This window comes from Oncorhynchus masou, chromosome 2 (assembly GCF_036934945.1).
Source record: "Oncorhynchus masou masou isolate Uvic2021 chromosome 2, UVic_Omas_1.1, whole genome shotgun sequence".
Taxonomy (NCBI): domain Eukaryota; kingdom Metazoa; phylum Chordata; class Actinopteri; order Salmoniformes; family Salmonidae; genus Oncorhynchus; species Oncorhynchus masou.
The window spans coordinates 31,885,994-31,909,180 of NC_088213.1; the positions used below are offsets into that span (position 1 = coordinate 31,885,994).

The window sequence follows — 23,187 nt, forward strand, 5'->3', positions numbered from 1 at the left end:
ACTGTCCCATTCTGTGAGCTTGTGTGACCTACCACTTCACAGCTGAGCCGTTGTTGCTCCTAAACATTTCCACTTCACAATAACAGCCCTTACAGTTGACCGGGACAGCTCTAGCAGAGCAGAAATTTGACGAACTGACTTGTTGGAAAGGTGGCATCTTATGACAGTGTCACTTTGAAAGTCACTGAGCTTTTAAGTGTGGCCATTCTACTGCAAATGTTTGTCTATGGAGATTGCATGGCTGTATGCTCGACTTTATAACTGGCAACGAATGTGGCTGAAATACACTAATTTGAAGGGGTGTCCACATACTTTTGTATATATAGCGTATTTGAATGTAGTGGCAACAAGAGACACACACGTTCCTTCTACTCGGCAGTTTTTTCCCCGATGATTGTGAACATCCGATTACATCTGATTAGGAAGAACCGAGCTTAAAGTGTCCTCTAACTGTCAACTCAATTACTGACAGCCTGAGAGAGGCAGAAGCAGAGGGAGAGAATGATGGAGGGGGAGAGCCAGTTAAAAACACTGCAATATTTTTGTGTAGTTCTAGTACACACTGGTTGTGTGTGATGTCTGCATTGTGCTGTACTGTAATTGTGGCCCAGCTGGGCTCATTGGTGTGTTTCACACATTCCCATTAGGTGAGAATTTTGGCTCGGATGCAGAAAGAATTGGAGGTTGTGTGTGTGTGTTTGTGCATGTGAGTGCTTGTATGTATCCATGTGCTGTGAATACATGTACACTGAGTATACAAAGCATTTTGAACACCGGCTCTCTCCATGAAATAGACTGACCAGGTGAATCCAGGTGAAAGCTATGATCCCTTATTGATGTCACTTGCTAAATCCACATCAATCATATGAAGGGGAGGAAACAGGTTGAAGAAGGATTTTTAAGCCTTGAGACAATTGAGACATGTTTTGTGTATGTGTGCTATTCAGAGGGTAAAAAAATGTAAGTGCCTTTGAACAGGGTATGGTAGTAGATGCCAGGCTTTTGTGTCAAGAACTGCAACACTGCTGGGTTTTTCACACTCAACAGTTTCCCGTGTGTATCAAGAATGGTCCACCACCCAAAGGACATCCCGACATGCTTTTGACACCTTGTAGAGTCCATCCCCCAATGAATTGTGGCTGTCCTGAGGGGGATTGGAACTCAATATTAGGAAGGTGTTCCTAATGTTTGGTTTACTCACTGTATTTCATTCACATACTGTATATTATGTAATTTGTGTTTACCTCCTCTTATCCCAGCTTCCAGTTATTCCATAACTCTTAGAGAAACCCTTATGAGCTTCCTGCAGGGACAGCAATCCCTCTCATTACCAATCAGAGCAGCAGTGAGACGATAATTGCAATATCTGCCACAGATTACAGCGTTAGCATTTTTCTCTAAATTAACCTATTAACATACAGCCTTCCAAAAGAAAAACACCTAGAAATAGAAAAGAGTTGCTCCTTGATGGTGCCTTCAATTACATAACCAATCTCTTAATCTGTGGTACAGATTGAGAAAATGTACTTTATTTAAGCTCTGATGTGTGTTTTAGATATCTCAGGCAGTATAGAGCAATGCAGTGTAGGTTATGATAGCCTGCTTGTGCTTGGATCACAGGGCAATCTGTCAGCTACTAGGGACAGAATTATTGTATATTTGAAACACCTGTACAATCTTCAAATCACACAAACTTATACACACACACACTCACATGCACACTCACATAGACACACACGTTTCAAGTTTTCTCACACAGCCTGACAGCAAGATAACAAAGCAAATGATGTGTGACTAAGAGGATTAAAAGTGTTTCTGATTGATCATCTGAGCAGTGTTTCCCTCTCAGTCACTCCCTGCCAGTAAAGATCTGGGGGGGGGAAACGCACAAACCCCAATCTCCTCTCTTTCCATGTGAGCCATAGTAATCATTAACATATTCTACCGTCAGCTTGCGAGCTATCAGAGCTGTGTGTGTTCGTGTGCGTGATCTTGTGCTGCCACTGTCACATTGATTAAATGCTTGACGGTCAGTTCCATTGTCTTCCTGTTTAATTTACATAATTATTCAATTGTCTTCAAATAGTGCCACTTTATTGAATGTAAGGAATTTAATTTGCCAAGGGCAAATTAGGAGGCAGATGTAATGATGTTACACTGTTGTGAATGTGTATAAGGTATAAAGGCTGCATGCGTGTGCGTGTGTGTGTTGTCAGCAGCCTGATCTGTGGTTTCAGCCTATGACTCTCTATGCATAGATACAGTACATCCCTCATTTCCCCACTCTGTCACATAACTCATTCACACACCGACTCACACACATACGCTTCACACTCTGCTAGGGTTCAGTCCGTTATATCTGGAGTATTTCTCCTGTCTTAGCTGGTATCCTGTGTGAATTTAAGCAGTGTCTCTAATTCCCTCTCTCTTTTTTTCTCTCTCTCTCTCTCTCTCTCTCTCTCGCTCTCTCTCTCTCTGAGGAGGACCTGAGCCCTAGGACCATGCCTCAGGGCTACCTGGCCTGATGACTCCTTGCTGTCCCAGTTTCAACTGTTCTGCCTGTGGCTATGGAAGCCTGACCTGTTCACTGGACGTGCTACCTTGTCCCAGACCTGCTGTTTTCAACTCTCTAGAGACAGCAGGAGCGGTAGATATACTCTGAATGATCGGCTATGAAAAGCCAAATGACGCTTACTCCTGAGGTGCTGACCTGTTGCACCCTCTACAACCACTGTGATTATTATTATTTGACCCTGCTGGACATCTTTGAACATTTGAACATCTTGGCCATGTTCTGTTATAATCTCCACCCGGCACAGCCAGAAGAGGACTGGCCACCCCTCATAGCCGTTTCTCTCTAGGTTTCTTCCTAGGTTCGGCCTTTCTCGAGAGGTTTTCCTAGCCACCGTGCTTATACACCTGCATTGCTTGCTGTTTGGGGTTTTAGGCTGGATTTCTGTACAGCACTTTGCGACATCAGCTGATGTAAGAAGGGTTTTATAAATACATTTGATTGATTGATTGATTGATTGCTATAACTACTGATTCTGATGTTGGTTAACACTTAAACAGTCATATTCAGCATCTCTGCTGTCGGGCTCTACACTGCACCATCACTGATATACCAGTACTCACCGCTGGGATAGAGGGAGGTCAGTGAGGAGGGAGAGGAGGAGAGAAGAAGAGATGCAGAGCAACAAAAAAAAAATACGTATAAAGGGAGAGAAAATTGAAGTGTTTCCATATGTTCTGTCATTTCGAGGTGCAGTCTTTATTTACAATGTCTCATTGTGGAAGAACTCATTCAGTCGTCCTGCCTTCATCCCTATGAAAGACTGCGCCTTGCCACAGCTCTGCAACATGACACTGCAAGCAGACTGGACTGTAGCTGCATATCTGTTGTGATTAGTTGTGATGGCCACAAAGGAAGAATAATTTATGAATGCACATGCATGTCTATGCATACATACATACAGTGGGGAGAACAAGTATTAGATACACTGCCGATTCTGCAGGTTTTCCCACTTACAAAGCATGTAGAGGTCTGTAATTTTTATAATAGGTACACTTCAACTGTGAGAGACGGAATCTAAAACAAAAATCCAGAAAATCACATTGTATGATTTTTAAGTAATTAATTTGCATTTTATTGCATGACATAAGTATTTGATACATCAGAAAATAAGAATGTAATATTTGGTACAGAAACCTTTGTTTGCAATTACAGAGATCATACGTTTCCTGTAGTTCTTGACCAGGTTTGCACACACTACAGCAGGGTTTTTGGCCCACTCCTCCATACAGACCTTCTCCAGATCCTTCAGGTTTCGGGGCTGTCGCTGGGCAATACAGACTTTCAGCTCCCTCCAAATATTTTTTATTGGGTTCAGGTCTGGAGACTGGCTAGGCCACTCCAGGACACTCCTTAGTTGCCCTGGCTGTGTGTTTCGGGTCGTTGTCATGCTGGAAGACCCAGCCACGACCCATCTTCAATGCTCTTACTGAGGGAAGGAGGTTGTTGGCCAAGATCTTGCGATACATGGCCCCATCCATCCTCCCCTCAATACGGTGCAGTCGTCCTGTCCCCTTTGCAGAAAAGCATCCCCAAAGAATGATGTTTCCACCTCCATGCTTCACGGTTGGGATAGTGTTCTTGGGGTTGTACTCATCCTTCTTCTTCCTCCAAACACGGCGAGTGGAGTTTAGACCAAAAAGCTCTATTTTTGTCTCATCAGACCACATGACCTTCTCCCATTCCTCCTCTGGATCATCCAGGTGGTCATTGGCAAACTTCAGACGGGCCTGGACATGCGCTGGCTTGAGCAGGGGGACCTTGCGTGCGCTGCAGGATTTTAATCCATGACGGCGTAGTGTGTTACTAATGGTTTTCTTTGAGACTATGGTCCCAGTTATCTTCAGTACATTGACCAGGTCCTGCCGTGTAGTTCTGGGCTGATCCCTCACCTTCCTCATGATCATTGATGCCCCACGAGGTGAGATCTTGCATGGAGCCCCAGACCGAGGGTGATTGACCATCATCTTGAACAGTTGTTGCCTTCTCAACATGCTGCTTGCCTATTGTCCTGTAGTCCATCCTAGCCTTGTGCAGGTCTACAATTTTATACCTGATGTCCTTACACAGCTCTCTGGTCTTGGCCATTGTGGAGAGGTTGGAGTCTGTTTGATTGAGTGTGTGGACAGGTGTCTTTTATACAGGTAACAAGTTCAAACAGGTGCAGTTAATACAAGTAATGGGTGGAGAACAGGAGGGCTTCTTAAAGAAAAACTTACAGGTCTGTGAGAGCCGGAATTCCTACTGGTAGGTGATCAAATACTTATGTCATGCAATAAAATGCAAATTAATTACTTAAAAATCATACAATGTGATTTTCTGGATTTTTGTTTTAGATTCCGTCTCTCACAGTTGAAGTGTACCTATGATAAACATTACAGACCTCTACATGCTTTGTAAGTAGGAAAACCTGCAGAATCAAATACTTGTTCTCCCCACTGTACATAGATCAATTTCCCCATGCAGTGTTGATATAGCAGCACTACATCAATATGTTATTCTAGACTTGACTTCTGACTCCCATGAACCTCAACTTTAAAAACATGATGAACCTCAAACAGAACCCGGGTACAATCATAATGATGTTGTTTTATTGATAATGACGCTGGCAAAGATGACAGTGCTGGTGATTTTGGTGGTTCTGATGGTGATGGTTATCAGAATTTGTGGAAGATCTCCATAATGGCAATGGTCGTGCTCTGTCCAAAAATGAAGGCTCCAACAATTACAGTAATCACACCCCACACAGTGCACACCACCCTGCAGACAGGGAGAGAGAGAGAGACAGAGGGACAAAAGAGAAAGAAATGGGTGGAATCAGATACATTCATGAATGTTTACAATAGCAATGCAATAGTATGCAATTTAACTCGTGTTTTGTGGGCATTTTGTGATTCAATTCAAAACCACCAGGTGATCTCATAACTTCAAACTACTCCACTCACCTGACTCTGGGCGACACAGGCTCTGACTGCATAGTGAATACCAGGCAAAGCCCTGCAATAAGCATCTTAATGTTAGTTGACACAAGTTTTACACAAACACAGGATCAGCTCAACACAAGAACGCATGTGAGTCACAAACAACCTCAGACACATGCCTACATACACACACACACACACACACACACTTTGTTTCATACCAGGAAAGATAAAGATGAAGAAGGCACTGATTCCTCCGATAACGCTGATGACCTCACTCATGTCAGGGACGAACATGGCGATGAGGAGGGTGATTGTGATCCAGATGACAGTCAGAATCACTCTGCAGCGGTTCTCAAACGAGTGTGTGACCCCACCGCGCCGATGGCGACGAATTCGCAACATCAGGTCCAGAATGACAGACCTGTGCAATGAACATAAATGTACACACAGACTCAGTTACATGGTAACACACAGAAACAATTGCTTGTGCTGTCCAAGTGGGACCCTACCTTCCCAACAGAAGTATAATTGGATAGATGGTGATGATTGATATTCCAAATAGCAGTCTGGCAATGATCATGACCACATCATTTCCAGGATATGACATCAGAATATCAGCCGCCACTGTGCGCCCAAACGTCAGGAAGCCAAAGATACCTAAGAACAGAGAAAGGTATATGTCTGACAGCCTGACAGCTCCTACAATAGCTCCCACAATGCACTAAACAGCTGGACATCAGGTCCTGTTAGAATACTTCCTTGCATCCTAAAATCCATCCTTCTTTCCTTGAGGTATTCACTGCTCAAAGCTAAAACCATCCAACTGCTTTCACCAATCCAACCACTTTTATCAGTGATTTACTTCAAGGAAGGAGGGACCATGCCATGATTGACAGGCCAGCTCACCTGTAAGGGTGTAGATGAGCAGACAGAAGAACATAGAGATCACAGAGATGATCACCCAATGGGAGAGCTTCTTGTTCTCCATGCTGCTGTAGATGGCTATACAGGCCTCATGGCACTGCAACACACAAACACACATTCATATACAGTACATACTAATAATACACAAACAGAGTATAGGTGTTGTAGCAGTGTAACACACACACAATCAAAATGCATAACCCTATAGTACAGATACTGTCTCCAGACTTCAAACAGTTAAAAGATTGTTCTGTACCTGGAAGCCAAAACAGATGGTGGGGACGACGCTGAACATTGAGGCACATGAATCTTTTCTAGAAAACATAGAAGACAGGGGATAACATATTATCACACATATCATATGCACAAGTATACTCAAACTTGCCGAAGATACACGTGCACACAAACACACATGCACATACATACATACACACACTCATACAAACCAACTCACACACTCACTGACCCTTCACTGTGCTCTGGGGTAATGACGGCTGAATGTTCGTCCATCATGTAGTATTTGACAATGACAGCCACACAGAGATATGTAGCAGCCAGAGTGCCCAGCACACTGAGTGATACAGAGAGAGTCAAAGAGTCAAAGAAAGAGAGGGGAAATAGGGGGTCTGAATAACCATGTAGTATCCCAATTTTTAACACACACAGACATGCACAACACATATTACACAGACAAGCACCCCCGCTCCAACCGACACACCTGGTGTATTTCTGGATGCCAATCTCTTTGGGGATGGAGAGAGGGAGGATGAAGATGAGGCACATGATGAAGAGGTGGAACCGTTGGTCCGTGTACCAGTGGTACGGTATCTCACCCTCTGAGGACCCCGTCACCGTCTCATACAGAGACACACACACTGGAACACATACAGAAAACACTCATAGATACACGTTAAAACATTTTCAGGACGTTGGTGGCTCTATCGGTATATCAGATAACAGCATCCATTTATAACTGTGGCTATGGGGCCATTGTGGGAACAGCGTGATGCTGTGTCAATGCTGGTCTGGACGTTATCACTCACGTTTGTCTAGCTGGTCCTGCACCACCACCAGGAAGGCCACAGAGATCATGAAGAGGTTGAAGCAGAAGCAGACCTCACACAGCTGGCCGATGGCCCCCCCACACACCTCTCGCACCACGTCCTGATAGGTATTCTTTCTGCTGATGGATGAAGCATAGCCCAGGATGATCAATCCGCTGATCAGGAACACCAGTGATACCTGGGGGTCAGGGTTGAAGGAGAGTGTTTTGCAGTACAGATATCATTATGTCTGAGCACATAAATGGTTCCAGTGCTATTCTCCCTTCCTCCCTGAATTGAATCCCTAAAATTGTTTGGATAAGTGCTAGAAGTTTGACAGGGAGCTCACACTTGGCAATTTAAATGAAAACCATGTTCCCCATCAATGATACAGTGAGATGGAAACCACTAAACTAATTGTTTGTTCTAGCCCTGATGGAGTAAATCATCCACCCATCAGACACATACAGAAAGAACCACAAATACACACACAGGCAGGCCTTCGTTGTGGGTACTGCTGCTATTACAGTATACATGCATGGGCGCCTGCCTGGCTCCTGACCCATGAGCCCTTCATTAGAGTTAGCATGTGAAAAGATGCATCTCATTCATTCACACCAAGGAGAGGAAATTCAACAAAGCAGGCTTAGGCCATGGGTGTATGCGGCCTCACACAGGCAAAAACACACATACAGGGGCAGACTGGGACCAGAAATCAGTCCTGACATTTCTAACACACCGACATAATTTTTCCTCAAGGCACCCATTATTAGCCAGTTAATGATCATTTTGTGCAACAAAAAAAACAAGCAAAACAGGCCCACTGGGCTAGAAATGGACCAGACCATCTGGTATTTGCCCAGTATGCCAGTTGGCCAGTCCACCATTGTGACACACACACAAACTAATATGAGAACATTTAAGGATGAAGTAAACTAATTTTGACTTTAATGAAGGGTGCAACAAGGTGCGTGCTTCTACACCTGCATTGCTTGTTGTTTGGGGTTTTAGGCTAGGTTTCTGTACAGCACTTTGAGATATCAGCTGATGTACGAAGGGCTATATAAATAAATGTGATTTGATTTGCTATGTCTTCCACATATTTCCCATAGTGTATGTTTGATTGAATTGACACCACGTTACAGCACATTTCTTGATTGTGTGGACAAAAAAAATGTTTTTCTGTTTTATTACTTTACTCTTCTTTTTTTTTTTAAACAATCCCACTATTTTGGTTCTTGATTTTTGATTGCGCTCACCATTTCAACGCTGATGGCTTTATTGACTCCTCCCGCCTTCTCGAAAGCCCACGGGAAGTTAAGCAATCCCGCGCCTAGGGCAGATTTGAGCATGATGAAGATGGCACCGAACGAACCGAGCCGTGGGGGATCCGCGTGCGAAGCAGATCTCGCCAACAGGCTGATACTCTCACGAGCAAGTTCTTCCATGTTTGGCCACACAGGTCACCGTCCTTGTCCGTCTTTGCAGTACAGTTTCCTGGAGTCGGGATGGCAGATGTTACGGTTGCGCTTCAAAGCGCTTCTGCCTTCAAGTGCGCCTTGAGCCTCAAATAGCTATAGAGTGTGAGGAGATTAATTTAAGTGTCGCTGAAGTTTCCAGTCCCATAGAGTCATCGGCGTTATGGCTTCAGAAAGAAAAAGTAGTCTTTCATACATTTGTGCTATATATACTGTATATATAGGCCGACCCTAGATGGCCGCTCTTTCTGTCCATGAGGCATCCACGCGCATCGCCATGATTACACAAGAGAATCCGAGGTGGACTCAAATAAAACAGCCAACACATTTCACTCTGAGGTGACAAATATGACACCAGGCTGCGACCGTTACTGTGTGTGTGTAATTTTGTGTCTGACTGTGTGTCTGTGTGTGACTGGGACACCTGTAATCTCACTGGGTACATACTTAAATTCAATGTAATTCCCACGTTTGTTCCACGTAATTTCATTTAAATTACTTGTAACCAACGTTGATTCAACCCGGGATAATATGCCCTATTTCACCCCATACAGAACTACACCATACAGAACTAATCAGTCGATATAATCGAGAACAATCATCAAAAATCAAGCGATATGAATCAGACAGTGGGGCGCCGTCTGACGCACTAGTTGGTCAGAAGGTTCAAATAATCGTTTCATATCGTACTTCCCGAGTAGGGGGTAATGATCATTTTAATTGTGCTGTAACTGAAACTAGAATATCTTATGATGTCCTTTCCTTTCGTCAAATATACGTACTGGGTTTTTAAAAGTGTTTTTACCCCGGGATAGCCAGCTAATATGACCCATAGTAAGGAAGAACATGTATTGAGTGCAATTCGATCTACAGTACATCTACATGTACTATGTTGACTTGATTTGAACCTTCTGACCAACTAGTGGGTCTGGCTGCGCCCTACTGTCTGATTCATATCTCTTGATTTCTGATTATAGTTGAAGATTATATCGACAGATTGCATTTGTATCTGGTGACTGTTGAGTGATTATCAGCTCTTTGTCCAGTTATATGAAGAACAGTGACTGGCAGCCGCTAGTATAGGAACAGAGGAGCGCGGTACATAAAGGTGCATGTGCGTAAAATTGATGCGAGCGACATTCGTCTAGAATTCGAGTTAACCTAGACGACATAGAGGCCCACTGAGAGTAAAATATGCTCAAAGGAATTCGGCATGCTCACAGGAATTCGGCACGAGAGTGACTCGTGCCAAAAGCAAACAGTAACACCTGAGCAAATAGAATAACGTGACGAGTGCTGACAGCGAACCTGACAACTGCATGGTTTAATGTGGCTTATTTATGATGATCTAGTCTCCCGTGGCCATCCTTGCAAAATTAAATGAATTGTATGATCAGCAGGTAAACGTTTGTGATTTACAAGTACAAATTGTCATTTTGACAGATGGAAAACCCTCCTTGTTTGTAATGTGAACTTTAGGATCAGGAGCAGGTCAGGGGTCAGAGGGTCATCTCTCAGGTGGACCTGACAAATAGCATGCAGCAGAGGGCTGTCAGAAAATAGAGAATACATTATCTCAGGTTCTTCCTATTTCATTGTGTGTGGTATGCAATGTATCTGAGAGAACAAGATGCAGGTGCTGTCTGGAGCTTCAACATTCACATCCTCTAGGTCAGGGAGATCATGTGGAGAGTCATGTGACCTTTAGTCAGGGGATAAGGCTTTAGTGCTCTAAATTAAGGTTAGAATCAAGAGAAGTCTGGGGCAGTCTGTGCTTTTGGATAAGACACTGATGGAGAGGGACAATATTTTTGCTGATAATGTAAATGAGTACATTAGCAGTTTAAAAAAAAATCACATTAGCTGTAACTATTTACATGTAATCAGTTACTCTCCAACCCTGATCTATGATCACCTCAGCTGTCTGAGATTTTGGCTGGCCACATACTGACCACTCTCTCTAGCTTCTCTGTTTTTTGTAGTTGCTCTCTCTCGCAATGCTACCATACCTGTACCATACCTGTAGACTTCCAGTCATTGTGCTAACACTAGTTAGCATTGACTCACGAAACTACCACTTCGTACTGCATGCAGACAAACAAATGGTATCTATGAGTTCATCTGACTCTGGGTATGTAGAACAAGAGCTTAAATGTTGTTATCTCGTAGTATCAGTACTTTATTCTGCTGCTGTGCTTGTTCTCCCTCTGGCTGACCTCTCACCCTCTTGTTGCTAGCTCTCTAGCTGATCTCTGTCCAGTTCCTGTCTTTCCGGGTACAAATGTATACGAGTGTGTGTGTATGTGTTTGGCATATATATCCTACAGTGCATAAAATTTCACTTTGCATCTTTTATTAAGGTTTGCATTTTTCATTCAACTCTCCCATTTCTGTCTCTAGTGGGATACAGGTCCCTCGGGATCGGAAGAACCCCTTGTTCACCATCTGCACGCGCGCATTCTTCTTGTAGGGAGCCTCCAGGGGTTTGTCTACATGCCAGCCGTACATAGACGATGAGAGGACAGGCACCCGTCTACCCCTTTCCTGGTGCAACAGGACAAAATGCTTAGTCAATCATTGACATCAATAATGGGCAGTAAGAGTTCTAAGTGGACTGGCAAAAATGAAGAGACATCTTCAGAAAGATTATGGCCCAGAGAAGAAGCTTTGTAAATACTTACCTCCTTATTAATGTTCAGTGTAAGGTTCACAGCCTTGTCATCACGTGACACTTTGGGTTCATACCCCTCCCTGAGATGGAACACAGCATCATAAACCCTTCCTTGCTCCTCACGCTGTGTATACAAAAAAAAACTGTGATTAACAGTTGGCTAATGCCATCATTGGAGGTAGTAGTGTCCCTGGAAGCATATTTTAGAGGAGGTAGTGCCATATAGCTTAACTACAGGAGTACTGGTTTACAACAAGCCCTTCCCCGGATGTAATCTGCCTAAATGACTACTGCCACGTAGCACTTACGTCAGTAGCCATGAACTGCTTTGAAAGGCTGGTCATGACTCACACAAACACCATCATCCCGGAAACCCTAGACACACTCCAATTCGCATACCAACCCAACAGATCCACAGATGAGGCAATCTCAATCGCACTTTACACTGCCCTTTCCCACCTGGACACTTCCCTTTCCCACCAGCTCAGTGTTCAACACCATAGTGCCCACAAAACACATCACTAAGCTAAGGACCCTTAGACTAAACACCTCCCACTGCAACTGGATCCTGAACTTCCAAACGGGCCGCCACCAGGTGGTAAGGGTAGGCAACAACACATCTGCCACGCTGTTCCTGAACACCGGGACCCCTCAGGAGTGCGTGCTTAGTCCCCTCTTGTACTCCCTGTTCACCCACGACTGCGTGGCCAAGCACGACTCCAACACCATCATTAAGTTTGCTGACGACACAACAATGGAAGGCCTGATCACTGACAACAATGAGACAGCCTACAGGAAGGAGGTCAGAGACCTGGCAGTGTGGTGCCACGACAACAACCTCCCTCAATGTGAGCAAGACAAGGGAGATGATTATGGACTACAGGAAAAGGAGGGCCGAACAGGCCCCCATTAACATTGACAGGGCTGTAGTGGAGTGGGTCAAGAGTTTCAAGTTCCTTGGTCTCCACATCACCAACAAACTATCATGGTCCAAAAACATTAAGAGGGCACGACAACAAATTTTCCCCTCAGGAGACTGAAAAGGTCCCCAGATCCTCAAAAAGTTCTACAGCTGCACTATCAAGAGCATCCTGACCAGTTGCATCACAGCCTGGTTTGGCAACTGCTCGGCATCCGACCATAAGGCGCTACAGAGGGTAGTATGTATGGCCCAATACATCACTGGGTCCAAGCTTCCTGCCATCCAGGACCTACACTACCGTTCAAAAGTTTGGGGTCACTTAGAAATGTCCTTGTTTTTTGAGAGAAAAGCAATTTTTTTGTCCATTAAAATTACATAAAATTGATCAGAAATACAGTGTAGACATTGTTAATGTTGTAAATGACTATTGTAGCTGGAAATTTTTATTGGAATTACTACGTAGGCGTACAGAGGCCCATTATTAGCAACCATCACTCCTGTGTTCCAATGGCACGTTGTGTTAGCTAATCCAAGTTTATAATTTTATAAGGCAAATTGATCACTAGAAAACCATTTTGCAATTATGTTAGCACAGCTGAAACTGTTGTGTTGATTAAAGAAGCAATAAAACTGGCCTTCTCTAGACTAGTTGAGTATCTGGAGCAACAGCATTTGTGGGTTTGATTACAGGCTCAAAATGGCCAGAAACAAAGAACTTTCTTTGCCAAGAAACTGAAGATCTCGTACAACATTGTGTCCTACTCCCTTCACAGAGCAGTGCAAACTGAGTGTCTAGTTTGAGAAACAGACTCCTCACAAGTCCTCAACTGGCAGCTTCATTAAATAGTACCCACAAAACACCAGTCTCAACGTCAACAGTGAAGAGGCGACTCCGGTGTCTGTGTTCTTTTGCCCATCTTAATCTTTTCTTTTTATTGGCCAGACTTGTGAGGCGTCTGTTTCTCAAACTAGACACTCTAATGTACTTGTCCTCTTGATTGCAAAAGGGTTTTCTAATGACCAATTAGCCTTTTAAAATGATAACCTTGGATTAGCTAACACAACATGCCATTGGAACACAGGAGTGATGGTTGCTGATAATGGGCCTCTGTAAGCCTATGCAGATATTCCATAAAAAAATCAGCCGTTTCCAGCTACAATAGTCATTTACAACATTAACAATGTCTATACTGTATTTCTGATCAATTTTATGTTATTTTAATGGATGAAAAAAATTGTTTTCTTTACAAAACAAGGACATTTCTAAGTGACCCTAAACTTTTGAACGGTAGTGTATATACTAGGCGGTGTCAGAGGAAGGCCCAAAAAATTGTCAAAGACTCCAGTCACCCAACTCATAGACTGTTCTCTCTGCTACTGCAAGCGGTACCGGAGCGTCAAGTGTAGGTCCAAAAGGCTCCTTAACAGGTTCTACCCTGAGCGCTATAAGACTGCTGAACAATTATTTAAATAGTCACCAGGACTATTTACATTGACTCCCCTCCCACTCGCTGTTTATTATTTATGCATAGTCACTTTACCCCTACCTACATGTACAAATTACCTCGACTAACCTGTACCCCCACACATTGACTCATATATAGCCTCCTTATTGTTATGTAATTTTATTGCGTCTTTGGTAAATATTTTCTTAACTCCATTTCTTGAACTGCATTGTTGGTTGAGGGCTATAAGTAAGCATTTCAAAGTAAGGTCTATGTAAGGCCGAAACCTGTTGTATTCGGTGCATGTGACAAATGCAATTTAATTTATTTGCTGTAGCCTACCCCCTCAGTTGCTACATGGCAGCAGTGAGTTCATCCAGTCTCATTGATCTTTGTTAGAAATGTGCTCACTTTTACATTGCGTTTGTATTTGGCCATGTCTTTAGAGGGGCAATAGACCAGAATCAGTTCATTTTGCCTACAGCCTTTGACCTTTTTGGCACAGAAGTGAGGCTAAGGCACTGACTTCCCCATGTTTACTGCAACTTATATCAGATGAGAATAATACACTATGGCACAATTATGTAGGCTTAGGTGGATATGTTATGTTTTATAGCAATGCATTTGATTTACCTCTGGTAACATGCGCTGGAAATAAGAGGAACGGGACACTGCGTCAAGCTCCCTTTGAGTGAAGTTTCGCGCCCGCATGCTCGTGTTGCCCCCTTCTGTTTTGCTCATGTCACTGCACTAGCGTGGAACAACGGGTTGCAACAGTAAACCTGGATTTTGGTGTCTTCATAGAAAGCTACGCTTTTCAAATTGACCCCTCAATTAAACGGTTGACGCACCTCTCACTATGTAGCCTATGACGTCAGATGTAAAAAAAAAAAAAAAACATGTTTAGTTGATTCTGTCACAAACGTTGTGTGTTCAAGCATAAAAAACATTTCCTGCTGACTGTATTTTAGCCTACAATATATGTAGTTTAGACGATATACTGATTCTCTACACTATACAGGGCATTGCTTGTTTTGTCACATAAACTGAAATTAAGCAAACTATTAGAATGTTAGCAAACAGCAAATGGCGGAGAGATTTCTGCATATTGAACCGTTAAAGCGGCAATCAGCATTTCAAACAATAACAAACCGCTTTTTCACCCCTGTTTCAGTAAAAGGCTGAGTGAAAGGGCTGGAGAAATGTAATCAATTTCACATCCTTAGACAGAGCTATTGAATCAAGGGTTGAGCATCCATGATATCAACATTCTAGTTCTAACCATGTTTATAGGCTATATAGTGTTTATTTACATGTACATTGTTTCCTAACATTGGATTGAAACAAGCTTGTATTTTGGGTTCTGATGGGGTATGACAATTCCCCTGTTTCAGTAAAAGGCTGAGGGAAAGGGCTGGAGAAATGTAATCAATGTCACATCCTTACAGTGTCTTGCGAAAGTATTCAGCCCCCTTGAACTTTGCAACCTTTTGCCACATTTCAGGCTTCGAACATAAAGATATAAAACTGTATTTTTTTGTGAAGAATCAACAACAAGTGGGACACAATCATGAAGTGGAACGACATTTATTGGATATTTCAATTTTTTTTAACAAATCAAAAACTGAAAAATTGGGCGTGCAAAATTATTCAGCCCCCTTAAGTTAATACTTTGTAGTGCCACCTTTTGCTGCGATTACAGCTGTAAGTTGCTTGGGGTATGTCTCTATCAGTTTTGCACATCGAGAGACTGAAATTTTTTCCCATTCCTCCTTGCAAAACAGCTCGAGCTCAGTGAGGTTGGATGGAGAGCATTTGTGAACAGCAGTTTTCAGTTCTTTCCACAGATTCTCGATTGGATTCAGGTCTGGACTTTGACTTGGCCATTCTAACACCTGGATATGTTTATTTTTGAACCATTCCATTGTAGATTTTGCTTTATGTTTTGGATCATTGTCTTGTTGGAAGACAAATCTCCGTCCCAGTCTCAGGTCTTTTGCAGACTCCATCAGGTTTTCTTCCAGAATGGTCCTGTATTTGGCTCCATCCATCTTCCCATCAATTTTAACCATCTTCCCTGTCCCTGCTGAAGAAAAGCAGGCCCAAACCATGATGCTGCCACCACCATGTTTGACAGTGGGGATTGTGTGTTCAGGGTGATGAGCTGTGTTGCTTTTACGCCAAACATAACATTTTGCTTTGTTGCCAAAAAGTTCCATTTTGGTTTCATCTGACCAGAGCACCTTCTTCCACATGTTTGGTGTGTCTCCCAGGTGGCTTGTGGCAAACTTTAAACAACACTTTTTATGGATATCTTTAAGAAATGGCTTTCTTCTTGCCACTCTTCCATAAAGGCCAGATTTGTGCAATATACGACTGATTGTTGTCCTATGGACAGAGTCTCCCACCTCAGCTGTAGATCTCTGCAGTTCATCCAGAGTGATCATGGGCCTCTTGGCTGCATCTCTGATCAGTCTTCTCCTTGTATGAGCTGAAAGTTTAGAGGGACGGCCAGGTCTTGGTAGATTTGCAGTGGTTTGATACTCCTTCCATTTCAATATTATCGCTTGCACAGTGCTCCTTGGGTTGTTTAAAGCTTGGGAAATCTTTTTGTATCCAAATCCGGCTTTAAACTTCTTCACAACAGTATATCAGACCTGCCTGGTGTGTTCCTTGTTCTTCATGATGCTCTCTGCGCTTTTAACGGACCTCTGAGACTATCACAGTGCAGGTGCATTTATACGGAGACTTGATTACACACAGGTGGATTGTATTTATCATCATTAGTCATTTAGGTCAACATTGGATCATTCAGAGATCCTCACTGAACTTCTGGAGAGAGTTTGCTGCACTGAAAGTAAAGGGGCTGAATAATTTTGCACGCCCAATTTTTCAGTTTTTGATTTGTTAAAAAAGTTTGAAATATCCAATAAATGTCGTTCCACTTCATGGTTGTGTCCCACTTGTTGTTGATTCTTCACAAAAAAATACAGTTTTATATCTTTATGTTTGAAGCCTGAAATGTGGCAAAAGGTTGCAAAGTTCAAGGGGGCCGAATACTTTCGCAAGGCACTGTAGACAGAGTTATTGAATCAAGGGTTGAGCATCCATGATATCAACATTCTAGTTCTAACCATGTTTATAGGCTATATAGTGTTTATTTACATGTACATTGTTTCCTAACATTGGATTGAAACAAGCTTGTATTTTGGGTTCTGATGGGGTATGACAGTTGAACTAAACTCAAGCAGCATTTATAAGTTATCTTCTTCAAGAATCAATGGGTACATTTAATTTATTCAGATGAATGAAGCTACCTCAGATTGCCCCTTTAAGGTGTTAGCTTGCTTTGTGTTTGGTAGCCTAATCATCGTTGTAGCCTTGTATAAGCCTACTGTGAGAGTTAGTTCATATAAGTGCATAGAATTACATAACTAGAAATAAAACTAGATGTATAGGATCTCTGCCTTTTTGTGGTCGACAATACATGTATTATTCAGAATAGGATACACTGATTACATACAAGTTTTATTTTGGAATCGCTGTATGCTGTGTAAATATTCATATTTTTATCTTGGGGAAAAAAAATAGATTGACTGTCAGTCCTTTTGACCAATGAAAATGTTTAAGTGTAAAGACGGCTTGGCTACATGAGTTTATGTCAGAGTCATCGAGGGGGTTCGATTAATCCCCCTTCGTTCTTGTCGGTGTGTTTTGCGTTGGCTGAAAGGTGATTGTATTCGATTTGGAGGTGGCTCACCTCCTGGGAGTGAGCTTGGCGATGTCGGCTCAAAACAAAAGTGACTTAATTAAGCACGTGTAGTAATTACTAGGATTCTGTGGTAACCAATGCTAAAGGGATAAAAACGGTTTATCTGCCTGCCCAATGAAAAATATTTAGAAAAGTCGAACAATTTTATGGAAAAGAGATGTATATTTCTGGACGGTGCACCATGTTGCCTTGTTGACAAAATGACCGAGCGGCGCAGATTACTGTTCGATTTGAGAAGGGCGCTCCTCCCTCCCGATATCACCCGATGACGTAACGTGCCATACCCAGTGCCCCGCGGTTTAGCATAATCGAATCGGCACATTAATACAGACGAATTTCTTAGTTTATTTATAATGTATTTCCTTTTATTTGTGTAATTCAAGGCTCATCTGTAAACTAGAACTTGGTCTCAGTGTGACTCCCTGATAAAATAAAGTTTAAATGAAATATGACTCTGCCTCGCACAACCAATCATTAGAGGATTGCGGTTGTCGTTTGGTGTTCACCGTTGCTATGGAAACACAGAAAAGCTTTACCGGAAAATAGCTGATAGGGAGTTTATGACAAGTTATTACACCTTGCTAATAAGTTAACACAAACTGTTAACTAAACAAGTAAATAGTATATAGAAATACTAATCACTTAAAACAATCGACGATGCATCCTGAACCCATCGAATCCGGTGAGGTGGAAGAAGAGAGTGGCGAGGACTCCAGTACGACCCTGCAAACTGGAGATGCAGAAATATTGCTGAACGCAATGTCAACAACTTACAGTAAACTAGGTTAGACAGTTCACTATAATTTAGCATAATAGTCAGCCCTTGGCAGCATGTTAAATAATCGCATGTGTCGAGCCATGTCTAAAGTTATACTCCTCTCTCACTTCAGAGGAGGCCCCCACGGCGAACTGCAGCCCCCTGCCAAACGATATCGAAGGAGACCGTTGTGTGTCCTCACATACAGAAGTCGACAAACTCATACAAGCCCAACAACAAGAGAAAAAGGAAAAGGACTCAGGTCCAAGGTAATCTTAAAAGCTAGGAATTGGCTGTCAGTAGTCTTCTAACATTATTGTTCGTTCTGTCTAGCATTCTAATTAGTGACGCTTTGTGTCCCTCAGAATGACAAAGACATTTCTGAAGGACCACTGCAAACAAAATAAACTCTACATGACACCTCGATTGAATGACACACTGTATTTGCACTTCAAAGGTATGTGTGGAATTGTTGTTGTTGTTTATGGATGGTTTAGATATATTGTTGCTTGAATCATTTATAGAAATTAAAATCACAAGCTTTGTGTGGTCTATATAGAATTGTAGGTGGAATATAACTATGCTGTTAGTGTTCTTGTAGTATTCTAATGTAGTTATTTGTTTTATGTTTTGTTTTATGTTTGCCTCCTCTTAGGCTTCTCCACTATAGAGAATCTGGAGGAGTACACAGGGCTGAAGTGTCTCTGGCTGGAGTGCAACGGGCTGCTGCGCATCCAGAACCTGCATGCCCAAACAGACCTACGCTGCCTCTTCCTCCACCAGAACCTCATACACAATCTGGAGAACTTAGAACCACTCAGCAAGCTCTGCACCCTCAATGTCTGCAACAACTACATACGCACCATCGAAAACATTGGTGAGTCTGTCCTCACTCTACATACCACACCTATCTGGCTATCTCAGTGTGTGTGTGTGTGTGTGTGTGTGTGTGTGTGTGTGTGTGTGTGTGTGTGTGTGTGTGTGTGTGTGTGTGTGTGTGTGTGTGTGTGTGTGTGTGTGTAACGGATGTGAAACGGCTAGCTAGTAAGCGGTGGTGCGAGCTAAATAGCGTTTCAATCGGTGACGTCACTTGCTCTGAGACCTTGAAGTAGTGGTTACCCTTGCTCTGCAAGGGCCGTGCATTTGTGGAGCGATGGGTAACAATGCTTTGTGGGTGACTGTTGTCTGTGTGCAGAGGGTCCCTGGTTTGCGCCCGGGTATGGGCGAGGGGACGGTCTAAAGTTATACTGTTACAACTCCATCTATCTGATTTGTGAGTATTTTCCCAGCCTGCCTCCCTGATCTGGGCACCCTGCAGATAGCCCATAATAAGCTGCAGACAGTGGGAGACGTGGAGCATCTGAGTCAGTGCCTCTCCCTCAGTGTACTGGACATGTCCCACAACCTGCTGGATGACCCAGACATCCTCACTGTGCTGGAGAGAATGCCTGAACTGGTGAGAAGACATGCTCACACAGATAAACAGTACTGTATGCTAATAGAGATCATATCATCTTTATTCGTTAGTATGCCCATGCGCATGACACACTGACTATAAAATGCAAATACTCTTGCTTCATGTTGATAATATACCCAAGCCTGTGTATGTGTGTGTGTGATTACACCCTTGTTGTTCCCTCCTCCTCAGCGCGTGCTGAACCTGATGGGAAATGAAGTGATAAAGAAAATCCCATACTACAGGAAGACTATGATCATACGTCTAAAACAGCTCACGTACCTGGATGACCGACCTGTGTTCCCAAAGGACAGGTGCATTAGCAGTTTGTCTCTGTTTGCCTGTGCATGTCAAACTTATGGTTGAGTCATTGTGTGCTCTGTGATGTTGGTCCTTGGTTGCTGTATGATTGTCATGTGGTTGCGGTATGAAGGGCGTGTGCGGAGGCATGGGGCACAGCGGGTCCAGAGGGGGAGCGCAGGGAGAGGGAATCATGGCAAACACGAGAGAGAAGGAAGATCCAGGACAGTCTGGATGCCATGGCAACCATCAGAGACCAAGCCAGGGAGAGACTGCGAGTCAGAGAGCTGCAAGAGAGAGGTACGCACACACACTCTCATATTTACACACGCACGTGCCCACACACACACACGCATGCACGCACGCACACACTCACACACACACACACACACACACACACACACACACACTTGGAACCTCCTACACACACACAACGTAGAGAAGGTTTGATAAGGGTGTGTTGACCTTTTCCAGGGGAATATGAGACCACTACAACTCCAGAACTTGAGAGCCCCAGTGAAAAGAACCAGAGCCAGAATCAGAGCCTGGGCTGGGAGGAGAGGATTCAGGCATTTGTGGAGGACAGTCTGGAGGCCCATGAAGAGTTCCTACAGACACAGAGAAAACAGCCAGAAAAGGAGGAGCTAGGGAATGAACAGCCTCTGAAGAAACAGCTAGACAGAGAACAATCAGAAAGAGAGGATCTGGAGAGAGATCAGCTAGAGAGAGAAGACCAAGAGGGAGATCAGCTAGAGAGAGAGGACCAAGAGGGAGATCAGCTAGAGAGAGAGGACCAAGAGGGAGATCAGCTAGAGAGAAAGGACCAAGAGGGAGATCAGCTAGAGAGAAAGGACCAAGAGGGAGATCAGCTAGAGAGAAAGGACCAAGAGGGAGATCAGCTAGAGAGAGAGCACCAAGAGGGAGATCAACTAGAGAGAGAGGACCAAGAGGGAGATCAGCTAGAGAGAAAGGACCAAGAGGGAGAACAGCCAGATGGAGAGCAAGCAGCAGAAGAAAGCTTAAAGGAAGACCGGTTAAACCAGTCAAAGAGAGAACAACTACAAAGAAGGCAGCCAAAGAGAGAGAAGTTAGAGAGAGAGCAGTCAGTATGTGGCGAGCCAGTGTCTCAGACAGCTGGGGTGATTGTAGAGCACGGTCCTGGACCAATGGTGACTGAGCTAGAGGAGACAGAGGACCTGGAGACCATCCACCTGGAGCCACGCCCACCACTTCGTATTGATGTGAGTCAGACTGACCACCACAGCCAAGCATTACCAGTCACTATCACTATAATAGAGTGATTATTACACTGTAATAACTTTTTATTGTTGTTATCTAGTCCCTCTCCATCAGCATCTTATCCAAAAGCACAGACTGCCTCAGACTCATATCATTTAGCTCTTGACTCTAACCTTCATTTAGAACACTAAAGCCTTGTCCCCTTACTAATGGTCACCTGACTCTACAGGATCTCCCTGACCTGGAGGATGTGAATGTTGAAGATCCAGACAGCACCTGCATCTTCTCCTCTCAGGTACATTACATACCATACACTAGGCTGTAACTTTGATTATCCAAAAGAAAGAATAGAATACCTTTAGAATGTATTGTACAATAGTCAGCATGCATATTCCAAATACATACAATTAGTATCTAAATTACTCACATACTAATATTTTATTAGGTCAACACAGCATTTAAGTCAGCAGTGTATTTAATTTGGGTCAGCTGTGTTGTGTCTGAATTGACCACCTGTGTTTCCAGCAAGTATTCCGGCCAAAGATAGAGGTAATTTCAGGAGACAACAACGATGTAGATCCAATCATACATCAGAGTGGGACTGTGTGGACCACAGAGACCACACCTACCTCAGATCCAAGCTCATCTTCACTGTTCAAGGTCTGTGACAACACGTCAAACAAATCGCCCACCAATCACCTAGTAGCATTGGACCCAGAGGCGGGGGATGCCCCAGAGCTGGTGATATCAGACCCTCAGGGAGAACCCAGACAGAGGCAGAGCCCTGAAGCCAGAAAACCAGGTTGTCTCATTGAGGAGCTCAACTAACTCTGCAGAAGGCTGTGATAGCATTAACAACACTAGGTTTAGGTGTTCAATCTGGGAAAGCCTTGTTTTGCTGAATACAGGTACAATGTAAGCACAGAGAGCTGCTATGGAGCTATTTTGCAGCCACAGGTTTACACCCAACATATTTTCCGCACGAAACAATTGTTTTTTGTTTTTTTGTTAGTTATTCGTAGCTGTTTTGTTACTGGTTATACTTTATATTCTGTATTCTCAGGCTCAGTGTTCTAATTTAAATGTTCATAAACTCTACTTCAAATCCATTCCAAGATAATTCCAGGCAGATTATAGCCAGGGCTCATAAAATAAAACGTTATAGTACAGTATGGGGAATTTGTCTCATTGCTTGTTACGCAAATACTTAAAATATACCACTAGGTGGCACTGAAGTACCAAATGTGCACCTCATATGTGCAATAGACTGGCCCATTCTTACAGAAAATAAAACATAAAAAACAAAAACAAGTTTAGAAAATAGAATAATGATGATGATGATCATGCAGAAATGTGAACCTAAAGAATAGTTATTTTGTCAAAGTCTTTGCGAGTTTTAGTAGTCGTATTATTACAGACCTGCTAATGCAAAACCACATAGAATCTCTTCTTTATCATTTAATCTACCCTGGACTGAGGGTGAGATTTCAGGGCCAAGTGCTCAGGTAAAATACTGGTCACAGGGAGACTAGAGAATAGATTTATAGATTGGGTATTTCAAATAAAGGTACCAAAAAGAGGATTAACAAAAAATATATCCACCTGTCTCTTCATCTCTCTCGTCATTAGCCACACACATGCACAAGTGGGATTGTCTACTGTTCTCTAAATATTTGTTTCTGTT

At 43.1% G+C, this 23,187-nt stretch overlaps 2 protein-coding genes across 2 annotated transcripts; one reads left to right on the forward strand and one right to left on the reverse strand.

The window, feature by feature from the left end:
- Nucleotides 1-5,229: 5,229 nt before the first annotated feature.
- LOC135554000 (putative sodium-coupled neutral amino acid transporter 8) lies at nt 5,230-14,720 on the reverse strand. Its single transcript, XM_064985991.1, has 12 exons — nt 14,613-14,720; nt 11,623-11,736; nt 11,399-11,485; nt 7,464-7,662; nt 7,139-7,295; nt 6,887-6,991; nt 6,677-6,734; nt 6,403-6,517; nt 6,006-6,153; nt 5,715-5,917; nt 5,518-5,569; nt 5,230-5,332 (listed from the first exon to the last, which is right to left on the reverse strand). Exons 1-12 carry the CDS (start codon nt 14,718-14,720, stop codon nt 5,230-5,232), a joined length of 1,449 nt encoding a protein of 482 aa, XP_064842063.1.
- Nucleotides 14,721-18,874: 4,154 nt separating this feature from the next.
- LOC135554007 (dynein axonemal assembly factor 1-like) lies at nt 18,875-23,107 on the forward strand. The gene is made up of 8 exons (XM_064986004.1): nt 18,875-18,965; nt 19,164-19,385; nt 19,798-19,964; nt 20,157-20,278; nt 20,398-20,564; nt 20,739-21,505; nt 21,733-21,798; nt 22,029-23,107. Exons 1-8 carry the CDS (start codon nt 18,875-18,877, stop codon nt 22,329-22,331), a joined length of 1,905 nt encoding a protein of 634 aa, XP_064842076.1. The 3' UTR covers nt 22,332-23,107.
- Nucleotides 23,108-23,187: the final 80 nt, after the last annotated feature.